This window comes from Bos grunniens, chromosome 10 (assembly GCF_055505025.1).
Source record: "Bos grunniens cultivar Pamir isolate PY7600 chromosome 10, Bosgru_T2T1.0, whole genome shotgun sequence".
Taxonomy (NCBI): domain Eukaryota; kingdom Metazoa; phylum Chordata; class Mammalia; order Artiodactyla; family Bovidae; genus Bos; species Bos grunniens.
The window spans coordinates 11,227,866-11,247,487 of record NC_141174.1 but is presented as its reverse complement, the minus strand read 5'-3'; the positions used below and the strand labels follow the sequence as shown (position 1 = coordinate 11,247,487).

At 37.3% G+C, this 19,622-nt stretch overlaps 1 protein-coding gene across 46 annotated transcripts in view; it reads right to left on the bottom strand.

Moving 5' to 3' along the window:
* CEP128 (centrosomal protein 128) overlaps nt 1–19,622 on the bottom strand; it is a 481,052-nt gene that overhangs the window by 255,258 nt on the left and 206,172 nt on the right. For 42 of the 46 annotated variants that reach the window (XM_086319370.1, XM_086319373.1, XM_086319382.1 and 39 more), the window contains one exon: nt 11,180–11,372. In XM_086319370.1, the coding sequence (XP_086175496.1) occupies nt 11,180–11,372 (193 nt within the window). Of the gene's footprint in view, nt 1–8,772; nt 9,370–11,179; nt 11,373–19,622 lie in introns of those variants that run through there. The other 4 variants (XM_086319393.1, XM_086319398.1, XR_015133909.1 and 1 more) reach the window with 2 other exon arrangements.

The window sequence follows — 19,622 nt, the reverse complement described above, 5'->3', positions numbered from 1 at the left end:
TTCAATGTGTGGTACTGAGAGAACTGGACAGTTAGGTGTAAAAGAATGAAATTAGAACACTTCCTAACAACATACACAAAGATAAACTCAAAATAGATTAAAGACCTAAATGTAGGACCAGGAACTATAAAACTCTTAGAGGAAAACATAAGCAGAACACTCTATGACATAAATCACAGCAAGACCTTCTATGGCCCATCTCCCAGAGTAATGGAAATAAAAACAAAATAAGCAAGTGAGGCTTAATTAAACTTAAAAGCTTTTGCATAACAAAGGAAACTATAAGCAAAGGGAAAAGACAACCCCCCAGAATGGGAGAAAATAATAGCAAATGAAACAGTTGACAAAGGATTAATTTCCAAAATATACAAGCAGCTCATACAACTCAGTACCATAAAAACAAATAACAAAATAAAAATGTGGGCAAAAGACCTAGACAGACATTTCTTCAAAGAACACATACAGATGGCTAATAAACACATGAAAAGATGCTCAACATCACTTGTTGTTGTTGTTGTTCAGTCGACAAGTTGTGTCCAACTCTTCAAGACCCTATGGACTTCAGCACTTCAGGCTTCCCTGTCCCTCACCATCTCCTGGAGTTTGCCCAAGTTCATGTCCATTACATCAGTGATGCCATCCAACCATTATTATTTTTTGAGAGTCACTCATTATTAGAGAAACGCAAATCAAAACTACAATGAGATATCACCTCACACCTGTCAGAATGGGCATCATTCAAAAATCTACTAATAACAAATGCTGGAGAGGCTCTGGAAAAAAGGGAACCCTCTTGCACTGTTGGTGGGAATGAAAATTGATACAGCCACTATGGAACACAGTATGGAGATTCCTTGATAAACTAGCAATAAGAGTACCCATGACCCAGCAATCCTACTACTAGGCATATACCCTGAGGAAAACAAATGTGAAAAAGACACATGTACCCAGTGTTCACTGCAGGCTATGTACAATAGCTAGGGCAAGGAAGCAACCTAGATGTCCATCAACAGGTGAATGGATAAAGAAACAGTGGTACATACACACAATAGAATATTACTCAGCCAAAAAATGGAATGCATTTGAGTTAGTTCTAATGAGGTGGATGAACCTAGAGCCTATTGTACAGAGTGAAGTAAGTAGGAAAGAGAAAAACAAGTATTGTATATTAATGCATATATATAGAATCTAGGAAGACGGTACTAGTTAACCTACTTGCAGGGCAGCAATGGAGTCACAAAAATAGAGAACAGAATAATGGACACGCAGCGGGGAGGAAGGAGAGTGTGGGACAAATGGAGAGAGTAACACGGAAACGTATACACTGCCATATGTAAAATAGACAACCAATGGGATTTGCTGTATGACTCAGGGAACTCACACTGGGGCTCTGCAACAACCTAGAGGGGTGGGAGGGGTGGGAGGGGAGTTCAGGAGGGAGAGGACATATGTATACCTATGGCTGACTCATGTTGATGTATCTCAGAAGCCAACACAATATTGTAAAGTAATTATCCTTCAATTAAAAATAAATAAATTTTTTTTAATGGGTAGAAGACCAAAATAGACTTTTCTCCAAAGAAGACATTCAGATGGCTAATAAACATATGAAAAAATGCTCATCACTTATTATTATAGAAACACAAGTCACAACTTCAGTGAGCTATCACCTCACACCGATCAGAATGGCCATCATATGATTTGTCAAATCAGATTTTAGTTTACCCATAAAAACATTCTAAGATAGTACACCTTTATGTACAAATGTGTGTGATAATTTGTTATGGAAGGGGTATTATGAAAATGAGCTCTTTTTCGTTTGATCTGTTTTTCTCAAGTAAGACATAAATAGTAACATTTTCCATCAAGTTTATAAAATCTGAATTTTTACAGTATGAATGCAACTAACTTTTGTAAGTAAATACTGGGTTTTATGAGCTTCTCCAGTTGCTCAGTGGTAAAGAATCCACCTGTAGTGCACCAGATTTGGAGACCCGTGTTTGATCCCTGGGTTGGGAAAATCCGCTGGATAGGAAATGGCAACCCACTCCAGTAAAATCTTGCCTGGAAAATTCCCTGGACAGAGGAGCCTGGTGGGTTATAGACCATGGTGTCGTAAAGAGTCAGACACGACTGACTGAGTAACTAAACAACAAAAATCAAAACTACAATGAAGTATCATCTCACACCAGTCAGAATGGCCATCATCAAAAAAATCTACAAATAATAAATGCTGGCTGGAGAGGCTGTGGAGAAAAGGGAACCCTCTCGCACTGTTGGTGGGAATGCAAATTGCTACAGCCACTATGGAGAACAGTATGGGATAAAAAATACAAAATCATACTTTGAAAATGATTTCCTCTTTTGTAGTAAACTAAGCATATTCAAGGTTATTCCTAAAAGATGTCACCTTTATCAAAAGCTTTATTAGATAGCAGAGAAATGGATGGAAGACAGCTGGGACCCAAGGAATGAACACACCCACGGGAGTGTGACTGCTTGGGAAAGTCATCCATTTGGGGGACTCTGGGAGGCTCAGAGGTGAAGAGCAGTCAAGTAGAAGGCAGCAACCAGAGGTTAAGAAGATCTTGCAAATACAAAGCTTCTAAAGAGCTAAATAAGACAGCAGAGTATAAATGTAGAAGGAGCAGCAGATACGTGAGAAATCACCAAGGAAAACTTTGTAAAGTCACCAGTTGCAGGGGACAAGGAATAGGAGAAAGCAATCTTCCTTTTGAGTTGTAAGTCTGAGAATGGGTTTTAAATGCAACTTTAGCTTAATTTCTTCCCTGAATATGACTATAATTCAAATGCAAGCAGACCAGCTTTGCTGTCCTATGAAACAGTAGAAAATAATACAGACAATCTATGAAAAGATCAAAAAAGAAAATCTAAAATTCATTTGTAGAGTATACTTAAAATTTATGGATTTTCTAGAATACATTCCAGAATATAAAAATACATCCAATAATTTAGGAGAGGAAAAATGTAACTTTAAATATCTGAATTCTACATTCAATGCTTCACTGTTGCTAACTATGTAACTGAAAGCATTGAAAATGTTTGTTTTCCAAATTAATTAGCCAATAGAAGAAGTACAAGAATAGGCCCATTACACAGATAGGCAGGTGGGTTGGAGATAATTAAAGAATAATTAGCCATAACTTTCTATTGTAAATTTACTCAGTAACAATATGAATGTTGTTACAGAGTCAATCAAAGTTGATACCTGTTTAGATCTGCATATCATTAATTTATTCAATTCTGGTATTAGGCACATTTAATCAATGAAGTTTAATTTCAATCCCAGTTGACCTGTTGGCCTGGCTGGGTTTTAAATAACACTAAACACATGAGAAATAAAATTATTATAATGAAACATATATAAGCAAAAACAAGGACTAAGATTAAAACAAACTTCTGATTTTACTCAAGTAGTGGATATAACTTTTTTAAAACCCACTGTTTCTCAATTGGTTTTTGAAAATAATTATGAAGAAAATCTGAAAATACATGAGGGAAGATATGACTTCACATTAAACAAAATAATAGTTTAGTAAGTTTAAATAATTTCCTCAATCAATTAAAATTCTTTCATTATCTATAATGATCAAGATCATTGAACTTCTAAACAAACTGGTGAAATGTAAAATAAAGTGCTAAATAGATTCTTTTTAATTAACCAGAATCCAAATAAATTACATTACACTTAGAGATTATCTCTTAATTTAGAATGCTTAATTATACTCCGACATGCAATAGAAAAAAGTTGGTTTTCCTAGCTCTTAGACTAGATAATGACTAACATTTGTATAAGTTGCATGACTGCCAAATATTCTTTCAATGAGACAAATAAAAAAAAATCGCTTGAAACAATGTGGGAAATAAACTATGAATCACAAGTAGGAGAAAAACTTAACCAATAAATACATAATGCACACACACAGCATAAATGATACAACCCCATGTTTCCCTATACTAGGAAAGAGTACTGGAGCGAAAGTACTCTTCATTTTCACTCCAGGAAAGATGCTTTCGGTTCACAGGTCCCGCCCTTGTATTTGTCCCAAAAATGAATTCTAAGAAATTGTTCTTTATTCTGCCATCAACACAGAAATGGTACAAAAATTCAGAAAAAGGACAAGGGAAAACAGAGAAAATAGTTAAAAGGAGTTATTCAGAACACTGGGAAATCAAAGGAAAATCCTTAAAAAACTGAGATCACTACTGGTGGAAGCGAATCACGTAGATGAGAACCTGTGGACGTGCCTTGAATAGAATAAAAGTTTTATAAAACTGAAAAATACTAAATCATATCTCTATCATATAGTAAAAATACTCATCCTCAGAGCCATATATAGGAATATACAGTGTACCAGTTTCATCACTAAGCTGACTCTATTCCTTGAATGACAAGTGTTATCATCCTTTGGATATTTTACAAAACAAGCAAGCAAACAAAAAAACTATGAGAAATGTTTTGGCTTTAAATTCCTAAGGCTTCTACTAAAACAGGTCTTCCAAAGTCTAACACGGCAAATCCAGTAGCTTTGGCTCATTCCTTGCATCCTCTTCTCCAAACAGGCATTGAATATATACAAGGCAAAGATTAATTATATCCAGTCACAAATGTTGAGGAGCTAACAGTCAAAATAAGGAAACCATTACAAAACTTACTGTGATAAATTAAACTACCCAAAACAGCAATGTATTCAAAGTACTAAAACGGTAATGGAAGAAGAAATGTCTATGTTTTCTCCTTGTCCTTTCTAAGATTCATTTCTCTACCTTTACCTTTGACCCCACTCACTCTCACATCTTCTGGGTTCCTGCTATACCAATTAACCTTTCTTTCACCTATTCAGCATCTCCCATTCCTGGATCCTTCTACTCAACATTTATAATCACGCTTAAGCTTCTCTATGATCAGTAGCAAATAGAAATTATACTCTAAAAGTTATATTCATTCTACTGTTAAGGACTGAAACTACTTTAGATATAAACAACATGTTTTATATTGTTTATTTTCTTTTTGATACTCAGGTATTAAAATTTCTTTTCACGTGCAATACCAGAGAGCTACCCCACGTTATAGTACAAAAGGAGACAAGAATGACTACTAATAACATTACAGCATGCTTTAAATGAATCAGGAATCTCCTAGAAAATATGATCACAAAATGAATAAAAATATAAATGGCTTAAATACTTCTGCTGTAAAATGGAATACATAACTGAAATATTAGGAAAGGCAAATACTGTTACTTAATCCCAAAGTGCCATAACAAAAATGCAAACCACTCTAATTAAATTACTTAACGTCTGCCAAATATTTGCTGATTTGCAATTTGGTTTTGCAGAATTCATTTTGGAATGTACATTGTGTTTTTTTCTTTCACTGAACACAGATGTTATGGCTCCCTTATCAACTGTGCCCCTTTAATGTTCTTTCATCCATTCACTCATTCAGCAAACATTTGACGTATCTATTATGTGCCAAGTTCTTCTCAGGCACTGGGGTACATAGTGTTGAACAAAATAACGAAATCACTACCTTCATAGAAACTCCATCCAGTGGATACACTCAACTAAACACATTTCTCAATTGTGTGTCATCCCCAAACTCACTGAGGCAAGAAACAAGATGTTTCTGTCCCAAGACAGTCCTCTGAATGCTGGCCACAGCCACAGTCTATGCTAACATAAGACTTAAAACAGCTGAACTAAGGGAAAAAAACAAAGGTACGGCAATGATGCAACCTTTCCCACTGCCCACTTGCCAGCCCACTTCATTGCTATTCCAACAAACAGGTGCTCACAAGAAATAATCAAACAAACAACCTGAGCGACAGTCCTCTGCTGCAAAAATATACCTTCTGAAGTAGCTGAAGGACTATTTCCCTTCTTCCACATTCCATTAGTACCTTTCCCTTTATTCAGAAAAGGTAACTCCCTTGTAAAGAGGCTGTTCATAATGCTTTATTTCATCATTACATGTATTACAGTACATGATATACGACAGGAAAGGACAGATCTGAGAGCCTGGATTCACAGTGCAGGCTACCAAGAATGTCGCCTTTCTAGGCACTGCATCTGTCAGAGTGGAGGGAATGGATGAAGATCCCAGTGACTCCAACAAAGCCCAATAAGCACGTGACCTACCCAAAAGAGAAACTGGGTAAGAAGACAAAATTTCATCTTTAAGGGAAAGGAATTTAAGAGGCCATGTGAATTTTTAATTACTTCAGAAAGAAAAATGATGTACACTAAATAGTCAGTCACAATCATAAAGTGCCTGGAAAGCAAAGATGGGTTCTTTGTTTAATTAAGAGTTTACAATTTCAGTTTAAGAAAAAAATGTTTTAATAAAGTTATCTGCTATATTTGTTCATACTAATCAGCATTTCATAAGCAAGAATGGAGCTAAATCATACCATATAGATATCCCTCCTTCTAAGGGTCTCTGACAAAAGAAATGCCTCTAACATGTACAAAAATTTTAGCTTTTAGTAGACTTCATAGTTTCAAAGCATGTATTCTTACCTAGGAAAACTGCCACACACAGGAGCAGTGAGCTATCAGAATATTAAGAAGGTAGGCAGTGGTTGGTTTATTAAGAAATTACTAAAAATAACTACTTACACAAGTTAAAATATCATAGCTAAATCTTCTCTGCTGCAGTTTATATCTCTCTACCCTTTTCTTTGTTGCCATTCATAACAATGAAGAATTTCTAAGTCAACAACTACTAAACTTCTAAGAGGTCCATGACAATAACTTCTCAGTAGATTTCATCTCCTTTTGGAACACCCTAGCTCCAACCTACAGCCCTAAAATAGCCCAGAAAACAGAAGAAAACTCTTATCTTCCTAATAATACATGTGTACGTATGCAACTATAACAGGCTTGGCTTGTTCTTCATTATCCATATTCAGATCAGATCAGATCAGTCACTCAGTCATGTCCGACTCTTTGCGACCCCATGAATTGCAGCACGCCAAGCCTCCCTGTCTATCACCAACTCCAGGAGTTCACTCAGACTCACGTCCATCAAGTCAGTGATGCCATCCAGCCATCTCATCCTCTGTCGTCCCCTTCTCCTCCTGCCCCCAATCCCTCCCAGCATCAGAGTCTTTTCCAATGAGTCAACTCTTCGCATGAGGTGGCCAAAGGACTGGAGTTTCAGCTTTAGTATCATTCCTTCCAAAGAAATCCAGGGCTGATCTCCTTCAGAATGGACTGGTTGGATCTCCTTGCAGTCCAAGGGACTCTCAAGAGTCTTCTCCAACACCACAGTTCAAAAGCATCAATTCTTCGGCGCTCAGGCTTCTTCACAGTCCAACTCTCACATCCATACATGACCACAGGAAAAACCATAGCCTTGACTAGACGAACCTTTGTTGGCAAAGTAATGTCTCTGCTTTTGAATATGCTATCTATGTGGCTCATAAATTTCCTTCTAAGGAGCAAGCGTCTTTTAATTTCATGGCTGCAGTCACCATCCGTAGTGATTTTGGAGCCCAGAAAAATAAAGGCTGACACTGTTTCTACTCTTTCCCCATCTATTTCCCATGAAGTGGTGGGACCAGATGCCATGATCTTAGTTTTCTGAATGTTGAGCTTTAAGCCAACTTTTTACTCTCCACTTTCACTTTCATCAAGAGGCTTTTTAGTTCCTCTTCACTTTCTGCCGTAAGGGTAGTGTCATCTGCATATCTGAGGTTATTGATATTTCTCCCAGCAATCTTGATTCCAGCTTGTGTTTCTTCCAGTCCAGCGTTTCTCATGATGTACGCTGCATATAAGTTAAATAAACAGGGTGACAACATACAGCCTTGACGAACTCCTTTTCCTGTTTGGAACCAGCCTGTTGTTCCATGTCCAGTTCTAACTGTTGCTTCCTGACCTGCATACAAATTTCTCAAGAGGCAGATCAGGTGATCTGGTATTCCCATCTCTTTCAGAATTTTCCACAGTTTATTGTGATCCACACAGTCAAAGGCTTTGGCATAGTCAGTCAAGCAGAAATAGATGTTTTTTTGGAACTCTCTTGCTTTTTTCATGATCCAGTGGATGTTGGCAATTTGATCTCTGGTTCCTCTGCCTTTTCTAAAACCAGCTTGAACATCAGGAAGTTCACGGTTCACATATTGCTGAAGCCTGGCTTGGAGAATTTTGAGCATTACTTTACTAGCATGTGAGATGAGTGCAATTGTACGGTAGTTTGAGCACTCTTTGGCATTGCCTTTCTTTGGGATTGGAATGAAAACTGACCTCTTCCAGTCCTGTGGCCACTGCTGAGTTTTCCAAATTTGCTGGCATATTAAATGCAGCACTTTCACAGCATCATCTTTCAGGATTTGAAATAGCTCAATTGGAATTCCATCACCCCCACTAGCTTTGTTCGTAGTGATGCTTTCTAAGGCCCACTTGACTTTACATTCCAGGATGTCTGGCTCTAGGTCAGTGATCACACCATCGTGATTATCTGGGTTGTGAAGATCTTTTTTGTACAGTTCTTCTGTGTATTCTTGCCATCTCTTCTTAATATTTTCTGCTTTTGTTAGGTCCATACCATTTCTGTCCTTTATCGAGCTCATCTTAGCATGAAATGTTCCTTTGGTATCTCTGATTTTCTTGAAGAGATCCCAGTCTTTCTCATTCTGTTGTTTTCCTCTATTTCTTTGCATTGATCACCGAAGAAGTCTTTCTTACTCTTCTTGCTATTCTTTGGAACTCTGAATTCAGATGTTTTTATCTTTCCTTTTCTCCTTTGCTTTTCGCTTCTCTTCTTTTCACAGCTATTTGTAAGGCCTCCCCAGACAGCCATTTTGCTTTTTTGCATTTCTTTTCTATGGGAATGGTTTTGATCCCTGTCTCCTGTACAAAGTCACAAACCTCATTCCATAGTTTATCAGGCACTCTATCTATCAGATCTAGGCCCTTAAATCTATTTCTCACTTCCACTGTATAATCGTAAGGGATTTGATTTAAGTCATACCTGAATGGTCTAGTGGTTTTCCCTACTTTCTTCAATTTAAGTCTGAATTTGGCAAAAAGGAGTTCACAGTCTGAGCCACAGTCAGCTCCTGGTCTTGTTTTTGCTGACTGTACAGAGCTTCTCCATCTTTGGCTGCAAAGAATATAATCAGTCTGATTTCGGTGTTGTCCATGTATAGAGTCTGGACATCTGGTGATGTCCATGTATAGAGTCTTCTCTTGTGTTGTTGGAAGAGGTGTTTGTTATGACCAGTGCCTTTTCTTGGCAAAACTCTATTAGTCTTTGCCCTGCTTCATTCCGTATTCCAAGGCCAAATTTGCCTGTTACTCCAGGTGTTTCTTGACTTCCTACTTTTGCATTCCAGTCCCCTATAATGAAAACAACATCTTTTTTGGGTGTTAGTTCTAAAAGGTCTTGTAGGTCTTCATAGAACCATTCAACTTCAGCTTCTCCAGTAACGCTGAAGAAGCTGAAGTTGAACGGGTCTATTATCCATATTACGTCCTCATTATTTCTGGATCACAGAGAGCACTCATACATCTTATACCCGCAAGTCAAAAAATTACCATATCATCCCTCTATCACAAAAGTTTGGGTATTCCTGAGACTTTTACTTTTTATAATTTTTAAAGAATAGACAAAACATGATCCTTTTTGGTCTCCCAACAAATCAGCCCCTCTTTCCCAACATTCTATTTCTCCCAACGGCAAAAGCACTAAGACCTTGAGTATCCTGTGACTCTTCTCTCATTCACCTACATTGTTCAATCTTGCACTAATTCCTCAACAGCATCTTACATTTGTTGCCACTACTAATGTCCTCTGTCAGTCCCTCTTTTGCTTTTATTGAGACTGTTAAAATAGGCTCCTAATTAGATGCATTTCCACAATCAATATCAAAATGGGATCTAACAACAGAGTTTCGAAACATTTGGAGGAAAAAAAAATTCACACACTCAAAATAGCTGGATATCTCTATCAGTTATTGATAGAAAAAAATCCTCTATCAGTTATTGATAGAAATAATCAATATCAGTAGGGATATAGAAACCACCAGAAATGCAGAACAATGTGAAACAATTTAGCATAAGTGACTTTCATAGAACATTTCACAATAAATGCAGAACATAACTTATTTTCAAGTGCACATGGAAAATTTACTAACAGAGACCACATTTCGGGCAATAAAACAAGTCTCAGAAAAGAATTGAAATCATGGAGTATGTTTTACAACTGCAAGGGTACCAAGTTTAGAAACTGATAATATCTATAAAATTCTACATAATTGGAAACTAAGTAGTAAACTTCTTTAAAAAAAAAATTCCACATGTCAGAGAAGAAATCACAAGGGAAATATCTTCTAAATGAAACTAAGTAATAATAAAAGGACAATACATCAGAATTTGTGAAATGCACTTCAAGTATTACTAAGATGGAAATTTACAATTTTAAATGACTACATTGAGAAACATAAAGATTAAAATAAAGTTTCCAACTTATGAATCCAGGAGAAAAACAAATGATGTACAAAAGAAGTAAAAGAAAGGAAATAAAAATGGCAATATAGATCAATAAAACACTAAAAAGACAAATAATAGAAAAAATTAAAAATCAAAGGCTGTTTCTTTGAAAATAGTAACAAAATTAATAAAACCCCCAGCAAGACTTATACAAACAAAAGAACAGAAACAAATTAACAATACCAGGAATATAATAAGAGACATCAGCATAGATCTTACAGAAACTAAAAGAATTAAAAAGGGGCTATTACAAAAAACTTTAAGTCAATAAATTTGACAACTTCAATAATTTGGGAAAATAGATACAAAGTAAATATTAATTGAGTGAATGGGTATTTTAGTGAAGTAAAATATAAATTTTAGCATCTTACTAGGGAAGAATAAACATGACTTACCTAATTAGCATTTGCAAATGGCCAAAAGACAGAAATGTATGCAGCAGGGATACAGGAGCTAAAGGAGAAATTCTCAAGGAGAAACAGTTCTCTCTTTCAGACCCAAAAATGAAGATAAGGAGACAAGAGACGAGAAAAGGAGAAGAATTTGGAGATTTTGTAGTTCAAACTGAAGGCAAGAGAAACAGAATATTTTTCTCCCAACCCTAAGATTTCATGAACATAAACAAAGAAAAATAAAAGAGAAAGAGCAATTAACATACCTCTCTTCTCTCGGTGTATTTCTTCCAGAAGTTGCTCCTGTCTTTCTATCTGTTCAAAGAGACACTGAAGCTCAGCTTCCTTGTTCTCAGTCATATTCTTGAGTTGCTGTCTGCACAACATCAGCTGGTGCCGTAGACTTTTCTCTCTATTTTCTCTCTCCTTCAGCTCCTCACAGAGCCACTGAAGTTTAGTCTAAAAATATGACATTTATTCTAATTTTTAAAAATCTAGAAAACAGTAGCATTCCAAAACATGACAAAGTCATGATAATCTAAATTTAGACAATAATTAATGAAGTTAAGCAAAATTTTAAATTACCCATAATGTTTAAATTTGCATAATGGTTTATATCAGTTAAAAGCTCGTGCAGAAAATTATTTTCTTGGATTTTTATAAAATACTTGGTATGCTCTATCATCTTTGGAAAGGCAATACCACAGAAAGTTTAGCCTATTAAACTTCATGTTGCAATACAATTAATCCCCTAATTAGCTTAGTACAAATATTTGAAAATCCAAAGCACTCCACAATAGACCTAGAAAAACTTTTTATAAAAGAGAATGTTATTTCAGGGATTAAAAAATAAGATAAAATTCCTAAACTTTGTTTCTAAAAGTGTATATACCCAAGGGTCTTGCTAATCAGGTAGAGAGAGAGATTTTATACAGCATGAGTCAGATCAAGTCAGCACTTTTCCATATTTAAAACTAGGAAATTTAATTAAAGCAACTCTCTTTTCCAAAGACTCTAACCTCACAAACACTAATATTTAAATATTTAAAGCAGGGATGAGAAAAGAACTTTCACATTTAGTATAACAAAACTTCAGTTGGGTCTTATGATGTTCCCAAGTGAGAGTACCATCCAGCTGCTGCTGCTAAGTCACTTCAGTCGTGTCCGACTCTATGCAACCCCATAGATGGCAGCCCACCAGGCTCCCCCATCCCTGGGATTCTCAAGGCAAGAACACTGGAGTGGCTTGCCATTTCCTTCTCCAATGCATGAAAGTGAAAGTGAAGTCACTCAGTCGTGTCCGACTCTTAGCGACCCCATGGACTGTAGCCCACCAGGCTCCTCCGTCCGTGGGATTTTCCAGGCAAGAGTACTGGAGTGGGGTGCCACTGCCTTCTCCGATCCACCTGCTAGTTGACTTTAAATAATCTAAACAGTCTTCACCTCAATAAGAAGCAAAATAGTGGAAGCTGTGAACTAGAAGGGTAAATGTGATTAAGCTAACAGACAATCTCCCTGAATAGTACATATCATAAGCAAGAATATTCTAAGCCTCCAGAAGTCTAAAATGCTGTTTGGACATGCCCCAGTTTATTAAAAGTAGCTGTGATAGATTCATTTAGCAGGTTTAATCCCTGGGTTGGGAAGATCCCCTGGAAAAGGAAATGGCAACCCACTCCAGTAATCTTGCCTGGAAAATCCCATGGACAGAGGAGGGTCCAAGAGGGTCCATGGGGTCCAAGAGTTGGACATGACTGAGTGACTTCACTTCACTGATAGTACATGTCCAGAACAGACAAATCTATAGAGATAAAAGCAGATTACTTACTGACTAGTGCTACCAGGAGGGTGGGATGGGCAGATATGTTAAGAACCTGATGGCTAATGGTACAGATTGTCTTTTGGGGGTAATGAAAATGTTCCAAAATTCATGTAGTGATGGCTGCACCTCTCTGTGAATATACTAAAAACTACTAAATGGTAACTCTAAATAGGTCAGTTTTATATCTCAATTTAGCTATTATTTAATAAAAAATAAAAGGGGGGAGGAGATAGATCAACAAAAGCTAAAGTTATATCACCCTGCAGAGATGAGATCTGACTATAGTACTTGCTGTACAATTTGTAGGCCTTTGTCTTGTCTGTATGTCACTAGATAAATACAGGAAACAGTGTATTAAAGAAATACAGTGGAAACAGTGACAGACTTTATTTCAGGGGGCTCCAAAATCACTGCCAACCAGTCCATCCTAAAGGAGATCAGTCCTGGGTGTTCACTGGAAGGACTGATGTTGAAGCTGAAACTCCAATACTTTGGCCACCTGATGCGAAGAGCTGACTCACTGGAAAAGACCCTGATGCTGGGAAAGATTGAAGGCAGGAGGAGAAGGGGACGACAGAGGATGAGATGGTTGGATGGCATCACCGACTCAATGAACATGGGTTTGGGTGAACTCCGGGAGTTGGTGGTGGACAGGGAGGCCTGGCATGCTACGGTTCATGTGATCGAAGACTTGGACATGACTGAGCTGAACTGAAATACAGGAAGTCCTCAACTTATATGAGGATGGAACTTCCAATTATGACTGTAGAAATTTAATTAAGTCTGCTTCATTTCCCAATATCCACTTTGAAATACTCTTGCACACGCAACCTTCTGATCTGGAGTCATAGAAAAAGAAAAAAATTAAATTTCACAGCACAGAAAGCCAGAAAAGATAATCAATTCTGCCAGATTAAAGGATCACTTTCTACTAATGCATTTAGGAAGAAAACACAGTCAGCGTGAGGGTGAGAGATATACCATCATCCCCATCTAACCACAAATATGAGACAAGGAAGTGAACTGACCGTTCTTTAGAAAGCATACTCTCTAGATAGAGTGGAGAAAATATCAGGAAGCCAAGAGGCTGTTACAGTACTCCAAACAAGTGAAAAACGATAATAAGGACTGGACCAAACCGTTTGTATATGAGACTTAAATGTAATGGGGGTAAGGAAGAAGGAGGAATTGGCATTGACGGCCAATTTTTAGCTTAATAAACTAAAACAGGAAACCTAGAAAAAGCAAAGATTAAGGGGTTAAGAAGTTAAATTAGGCTGAATTAGACTGAAGTTAGGATCAAAACACACAGAAGTATAGCTAATAATTGGATATATAGATCTAAAGCTCAAGAGATATGGTCAAGAGATACAAACTAAAAAATCAATAGTGTAAAGGAAGTTAAAGGCATAGGAACAGATAAAATGGCCCCTAAAGAATATCTACAGAGAGAAGAGAAGCGGGTTTAGAAGAGATAAACACAAGTGAAACTCCAAAATAAAAACTGAGGACATAAATGGAAATTTAGGAGGAAAATATGAGTCTGGGGCAACTGAACCCCAAAGAAAGAAAATATTATAACAAGGTGGATATCCTCAATGTCAAAGATTCAAAAGGAAGGGACAGGCATATAAAGTAATTTAAAAAACATAAATTTTGTCGAAAATGATTGCAGCTCAGCCCATCAAACCAAAATAGGACTAAAAACATGAACACCAAATTGTTTGTAGTGATTATGCCTTTATACCTACCAAAGATGAGTGTCAAGTATACAGAAAATATGTTCCCTTTTGTATTTCTTGAAAAGTTCCATTCAGGCTACTATGTTACAAAAAACAAGGGCAAGAAGGACACTACTTCTGATGTGCTGTCATATCCATGGTTCTTCTTAATTCTGTTTTATACCACGAAAAAATGAAATCCTAGCATTATTAGATCTTCTTATGCCTCAGAAGGAAAACAAATTCCATGTGGTAATATGCACTTACTTGATTTTTTAAAAAATATTCACTACCAATTCAATTTTTTAACACTCAAGTGGTCCAAACAGAATGAGTCCCTGGGGATCACTAGCTTCCATCTAGTTTAATCTGTTCTTTCTCAATGATTTAATAGCAAATGTAAATAATACCTTCAATTTCCTTTTTCTCAATGGTTTCCTACCTATTCCTTATTCCATTCAAATCTTTGGCCTGTTGTTAAGAGAGAATACCAAAAAAAAAAAAAAAAATTCTGTTTTATCATAACAATACTCCTACTGGTTCTGATAAAAACAGAATAACAAAAAGTTATCTGAAACAAATCTATAATCAGGTTTGATCTGTGTTATTGACTGAATTATACTCCCCTCAAAATCATGTTAAAACCCTAACCAAAGACACAAGGACTTTAGGGAAGTAATTAAGGTTAAATGAGGTCTTAAGGGTACTGTTCTCTAAAGAAGAGACACTCTTTGACTCCTAACCTTCAGCTCTTCCAACCATGGCCATAGCCCCCACATGAAAGATGACTGTCTAGGAGGCAAGAAGTCTCACCAGAAATCAGTTCTAGCACTGAGTGACCTTGGAATTCTAGGCCACAGAACTGTGAGAAAATAAATATCTGTTGTTTGACTCACGGCAGTTTTCTTACGGCAGCCCTAGCCAACTAGTACAATAAGACCTACAGCTTTAGTTAATTCCTGTTGAGCCTTTATTCGACTGCCATACAAAATTAAAAACAGGTCATAGTTAGATGCTTGTTATGAGTTGAGTAAGTATGCACAATATATTGTTAATCCTAGAAAACAAATTGATTTACAGAAATTTAACCAACCAATCATCAATTAAGAGAATCAGAGTTTGTTAGAGAAATACCCATTACCTTTCATTAAGTATCTTAGAGAAACAGCATGGAACACAGTATAGGAATAACTTCACCAATTCCAAACAATAATTAGATGACAAGGCTATAAATTACAGTGCAAACGCCATTCTATTTAACCACTCACAAGAGTATCTTACAGATTACATAATAGGCTCATTTATTTAACTATATCAACAAATATTGCTAAGTAAACAAAAATAGGGCAAAAAACTTTAAATCGGTTTTTGTTTTTTTTTTTAACCTCCTTAGTTGACAGCTTGCAACTAGGTGGGAATATTTTTAAGTATCTAGTAAAACAATCACAGTGATATTTTAAATCTGTACGAATCCTCTAGTGAGCTTTAGTGGAATAATATACCAGAAGTCATTAAGGAATGACTCAAAGCTAAAAATAGAAAATTCAAATAAAAAGATTATAGTTGATAGAGTTAGCAATAAGATCAGGAACCATAACTTTGTTGCTTTTAACTACCATGCTTCTTTCATTAAAAGAACCAGAGATAAAAAGGATAGTAATTTTTTAGAATGTGCTAGGTTACCAAAATAAGAATTAACCCAGAACTGCAAAATTAAAATTGAAATCAACTTCAAAATGTAATTCTTTCAATAAAACTTTCTACTTTTTTATTTGGTTTGAATATCATCTAGAAGAAATATACCTATATTTATAGTTCATTTTAGAAAATACAAAATAATTCCGCCAATTAAACTGAGTGAGTTCCCTGTGTATGACCTAAAGGATATTTCCACCATAAGAAGATACCTGAGTATCTGTATCACATTTTGCTGTTGACACTGGAAGAATAAAATACTAGATGATCATTTGCAACCTTCAACAAGAATTAAATACAGTGAGTCCAATGACAAACCTAGACAGCACTTTAAAAAGCAGATGTCACTTTGCTGACCAAGGTCCATCTAGTCAAAGCTATGGTTTTTCCAGTAGTCATGTACGGATGTGAGAGCTGGACTATAAAGAAAGCTGAGCGCTGAAGAATTGATGGTTTTGAATTGTGCTGGAGAAGATCCTTGAGAGCCCCTTGGACTGCAAGGAGATCCAACCAGTCAGTCCTAAAGGACATCACTCCTGATATTCATTGGAAGCTCCAATAGTTTGGCCACCTGATGTTAACAACCGATTCACTGGAAAAAACCCTAATGCTAGAAAAGAGTGAAGGCGGGAGGAGAAGGGAGAGACAGAGGATGAGATGATTGGATAGCATCACTGACTCAGTGGGCATGAACTGGAGCAAACTCCAGGAGATAGTGAAGGACAGGGGAGCCTGGTGTGTTGCACTCCATGGGGTTGTAAAGAGTTGGACGTGACTTAGCAACTGAACAAAAACAACAAAACTTCTCATAATAGTTTTTTTAATCCACATCACTAAAAAGACAATATTCATAAATATAAAGTTTATATTCAAGTATAGGTCACACAATCAGAATAAAAAAACAGTAGCCCAGAGTTCAGAGCTCCAGGTCCCCAAACCCTTTTCAGAAACTAGCTTTATGTCCTTAGGTAAAACTCATAACTCTCAGGATCTCTTTCTCATCTACAAAATAAAAAGTCAAACTTCACGATCTCTGAAACTGCTTCAGTTACACTATTTCTAAAACAGTAGGGAAAAACAAGTACTCGTCACGTTATAGAACATCAGTTCAGTCGCTCAGTCGTGTCCAACTCTTGGCGACCCTATGGACTGCAGCACGCCAGGCTTCCCTGTCCATCACCAACTCCCGGAGCTTGTTATATTACAGAAAGTGTGACTCTTTGGGATGATGTGCATGTGTGTTCAGTCATGTCTGACTCTTTGCCACCCCATTGACTGTAGCCTGCCAGGCTCCTTTGTCCATGGAATTCTCCAGGCAAGAACAGCAGAGTGGGTTGCAATTTCCTCCTCTAGGGGATCTTTCTGACACAGGGATGGAATATGCATCTCCTGCATTGGCAGACAGATTCTTTACCACTGAGCCAACTGGGAAGCCCCTTTGGGATGATACCAAATAGGAAAACCCCTAAATAACTTGGAAGCATATTTTTTTATATATTGATATATAACCTTAAAATGTAAATACTATTGATCAAATAATACCAGTTTGAGATCTGATATATTTCTGAAATCTAACCTGCTTGCTCCTTATTCATTGGTGACACTTAACCTGAGGAAGTAAATGCAGTAGGAAAATGCAGCAAGTCTAAATGCTTTCTTAAAAAAATAAAAACTACTTATTGAGCATTTAGCCAAGCCCATGGTAAGCACTTTCTCTGCATCTAGGAATATTTCATCTATCCCAAAGGAAAGATCTTTGGGGTGCATATTCAATACATTAACATCAGAAGTGCAATGGGCCCTGAATAGCTCACAATTAAACAATCTGGCAGTCAGAAGTGCTTTACAAAGGAAAGGAACACTCTGATAATGAACATGCCCCAGGGGCTCCCTTGTACTTGAGGCGTCCAATTCTAACCTTCCCTTCAGGAGCCCCAGAGAAGGAAATGGCAGGCCACTCCAGTATTTTTGCCTGGAGAATTTCATGGACAGAGGAGCATGGAGGACTACAGTCCATGGGATCACAAAGATTCGGACATGACTGAGTTACTTACTTATGGTAAGTACTAACAATGCAACAAGGAATAGGATAGACACAGATGTTCCCACAGAAAGCTTACAGATTAGAGAAACAAGAAGAGAGTAAGTGGGAATTTTAACACAGTGGGATAAAGGCCAAGAAGGAAAAGAGCTCCATAGCCAAAGAAGCATGTCAATTCACCTTTGTGCACCTTCAGAGAATAATTAATACCAGCCTCCCAGAATTAAGTGCGCTCTGTAAACAAGAGTACCAAGGCTCTTGTCTTGTGATAAGCAGCAGGTGACACCAGCTTTTTTATTTACTATCATAAACTGATGACTTAAGATCTGAGATCAAGAGTGATGCTTGCAAGTAGTGTGGGTCCATCCTGAAAGTGAGTGCCTGCTGGCTCTACAGCTGATGGCCTGTCCCTATTTTCTCACTGACAGTCTTTGCTACTTCTCGTTTCGCTCCATGATTTGAACCTAAACTCCGATCTATGCCTTTGTCCCTGATTCTCTTTAGGCCTTCCTGTTCAGATGAAACTTTCTGGATATTAACTCCTGTAGTGGAAACTCTTCCAATACTTCTGTTAGCTTGCTACCTAGGACTGTACATGCCTATCTATTCCAATACCAAGCATTGACTGGGGTCTTCTAGTCTGAACGGAAATCCCTGGATGTCTCCTTCTCCATCAGCCTCTGACATGACATTAAACATTACTTGCATATTGTTATCAAAATATTTCTTGAGTCTGTCCCTTCCAATGAATTGCTACAACTTCCTAAATTAGAAGTTTCACCCTACCTCAACCAGGGACCTGGGTCTCACCAAAGACCTCTTAACTGATCTTCTTCCTTTGGCCTTCCCACCTGTAATCCACCTTTCACATCACTATCAGAGCGATGCTTCTAAAATATGAACATATGGCTCTCCTCTTCAAAACTCCTTCATGGTCCCCCACTAAATGCAGAGCAGACCCAAGCTTTTAAAATGGCATATGATGCTCTTCTTGATGGATCTAAACTCTGCCTCCTTCTGGAGCCTCATCCTTGACATCCTCTGTCTCACGTTTTCACAGTGTATGTAATACTGCCAGATCACCTGGCGTTTCTTTGGCATTTATCGTGCTGTTTCTCTTCCAGGCCATTCCTACGATTGTTTACTCAGTATGCATATTCTTTCCTGTTTACCTGGCTGGCTGCAAGATCTACCCACAGCATCTGCCTCCAAGGCAACTTCTGCTCACCTGTTACAGCTCTTACATCTAATATTGAAACCCTCTACAGAAGTGTCAGTTTTTCTAGACAACATGTTCCTTAAGAGGAAGGATCATTTCTCTTTTTTTTTTTTTTTTTTAACATTTACTTATTTGGCTGAACTGGGTCTTAGTTGCGACATGTGGGATCTGGTCCCCTGACAGGGGATGGAACCCAGACCCCCTGTATTGA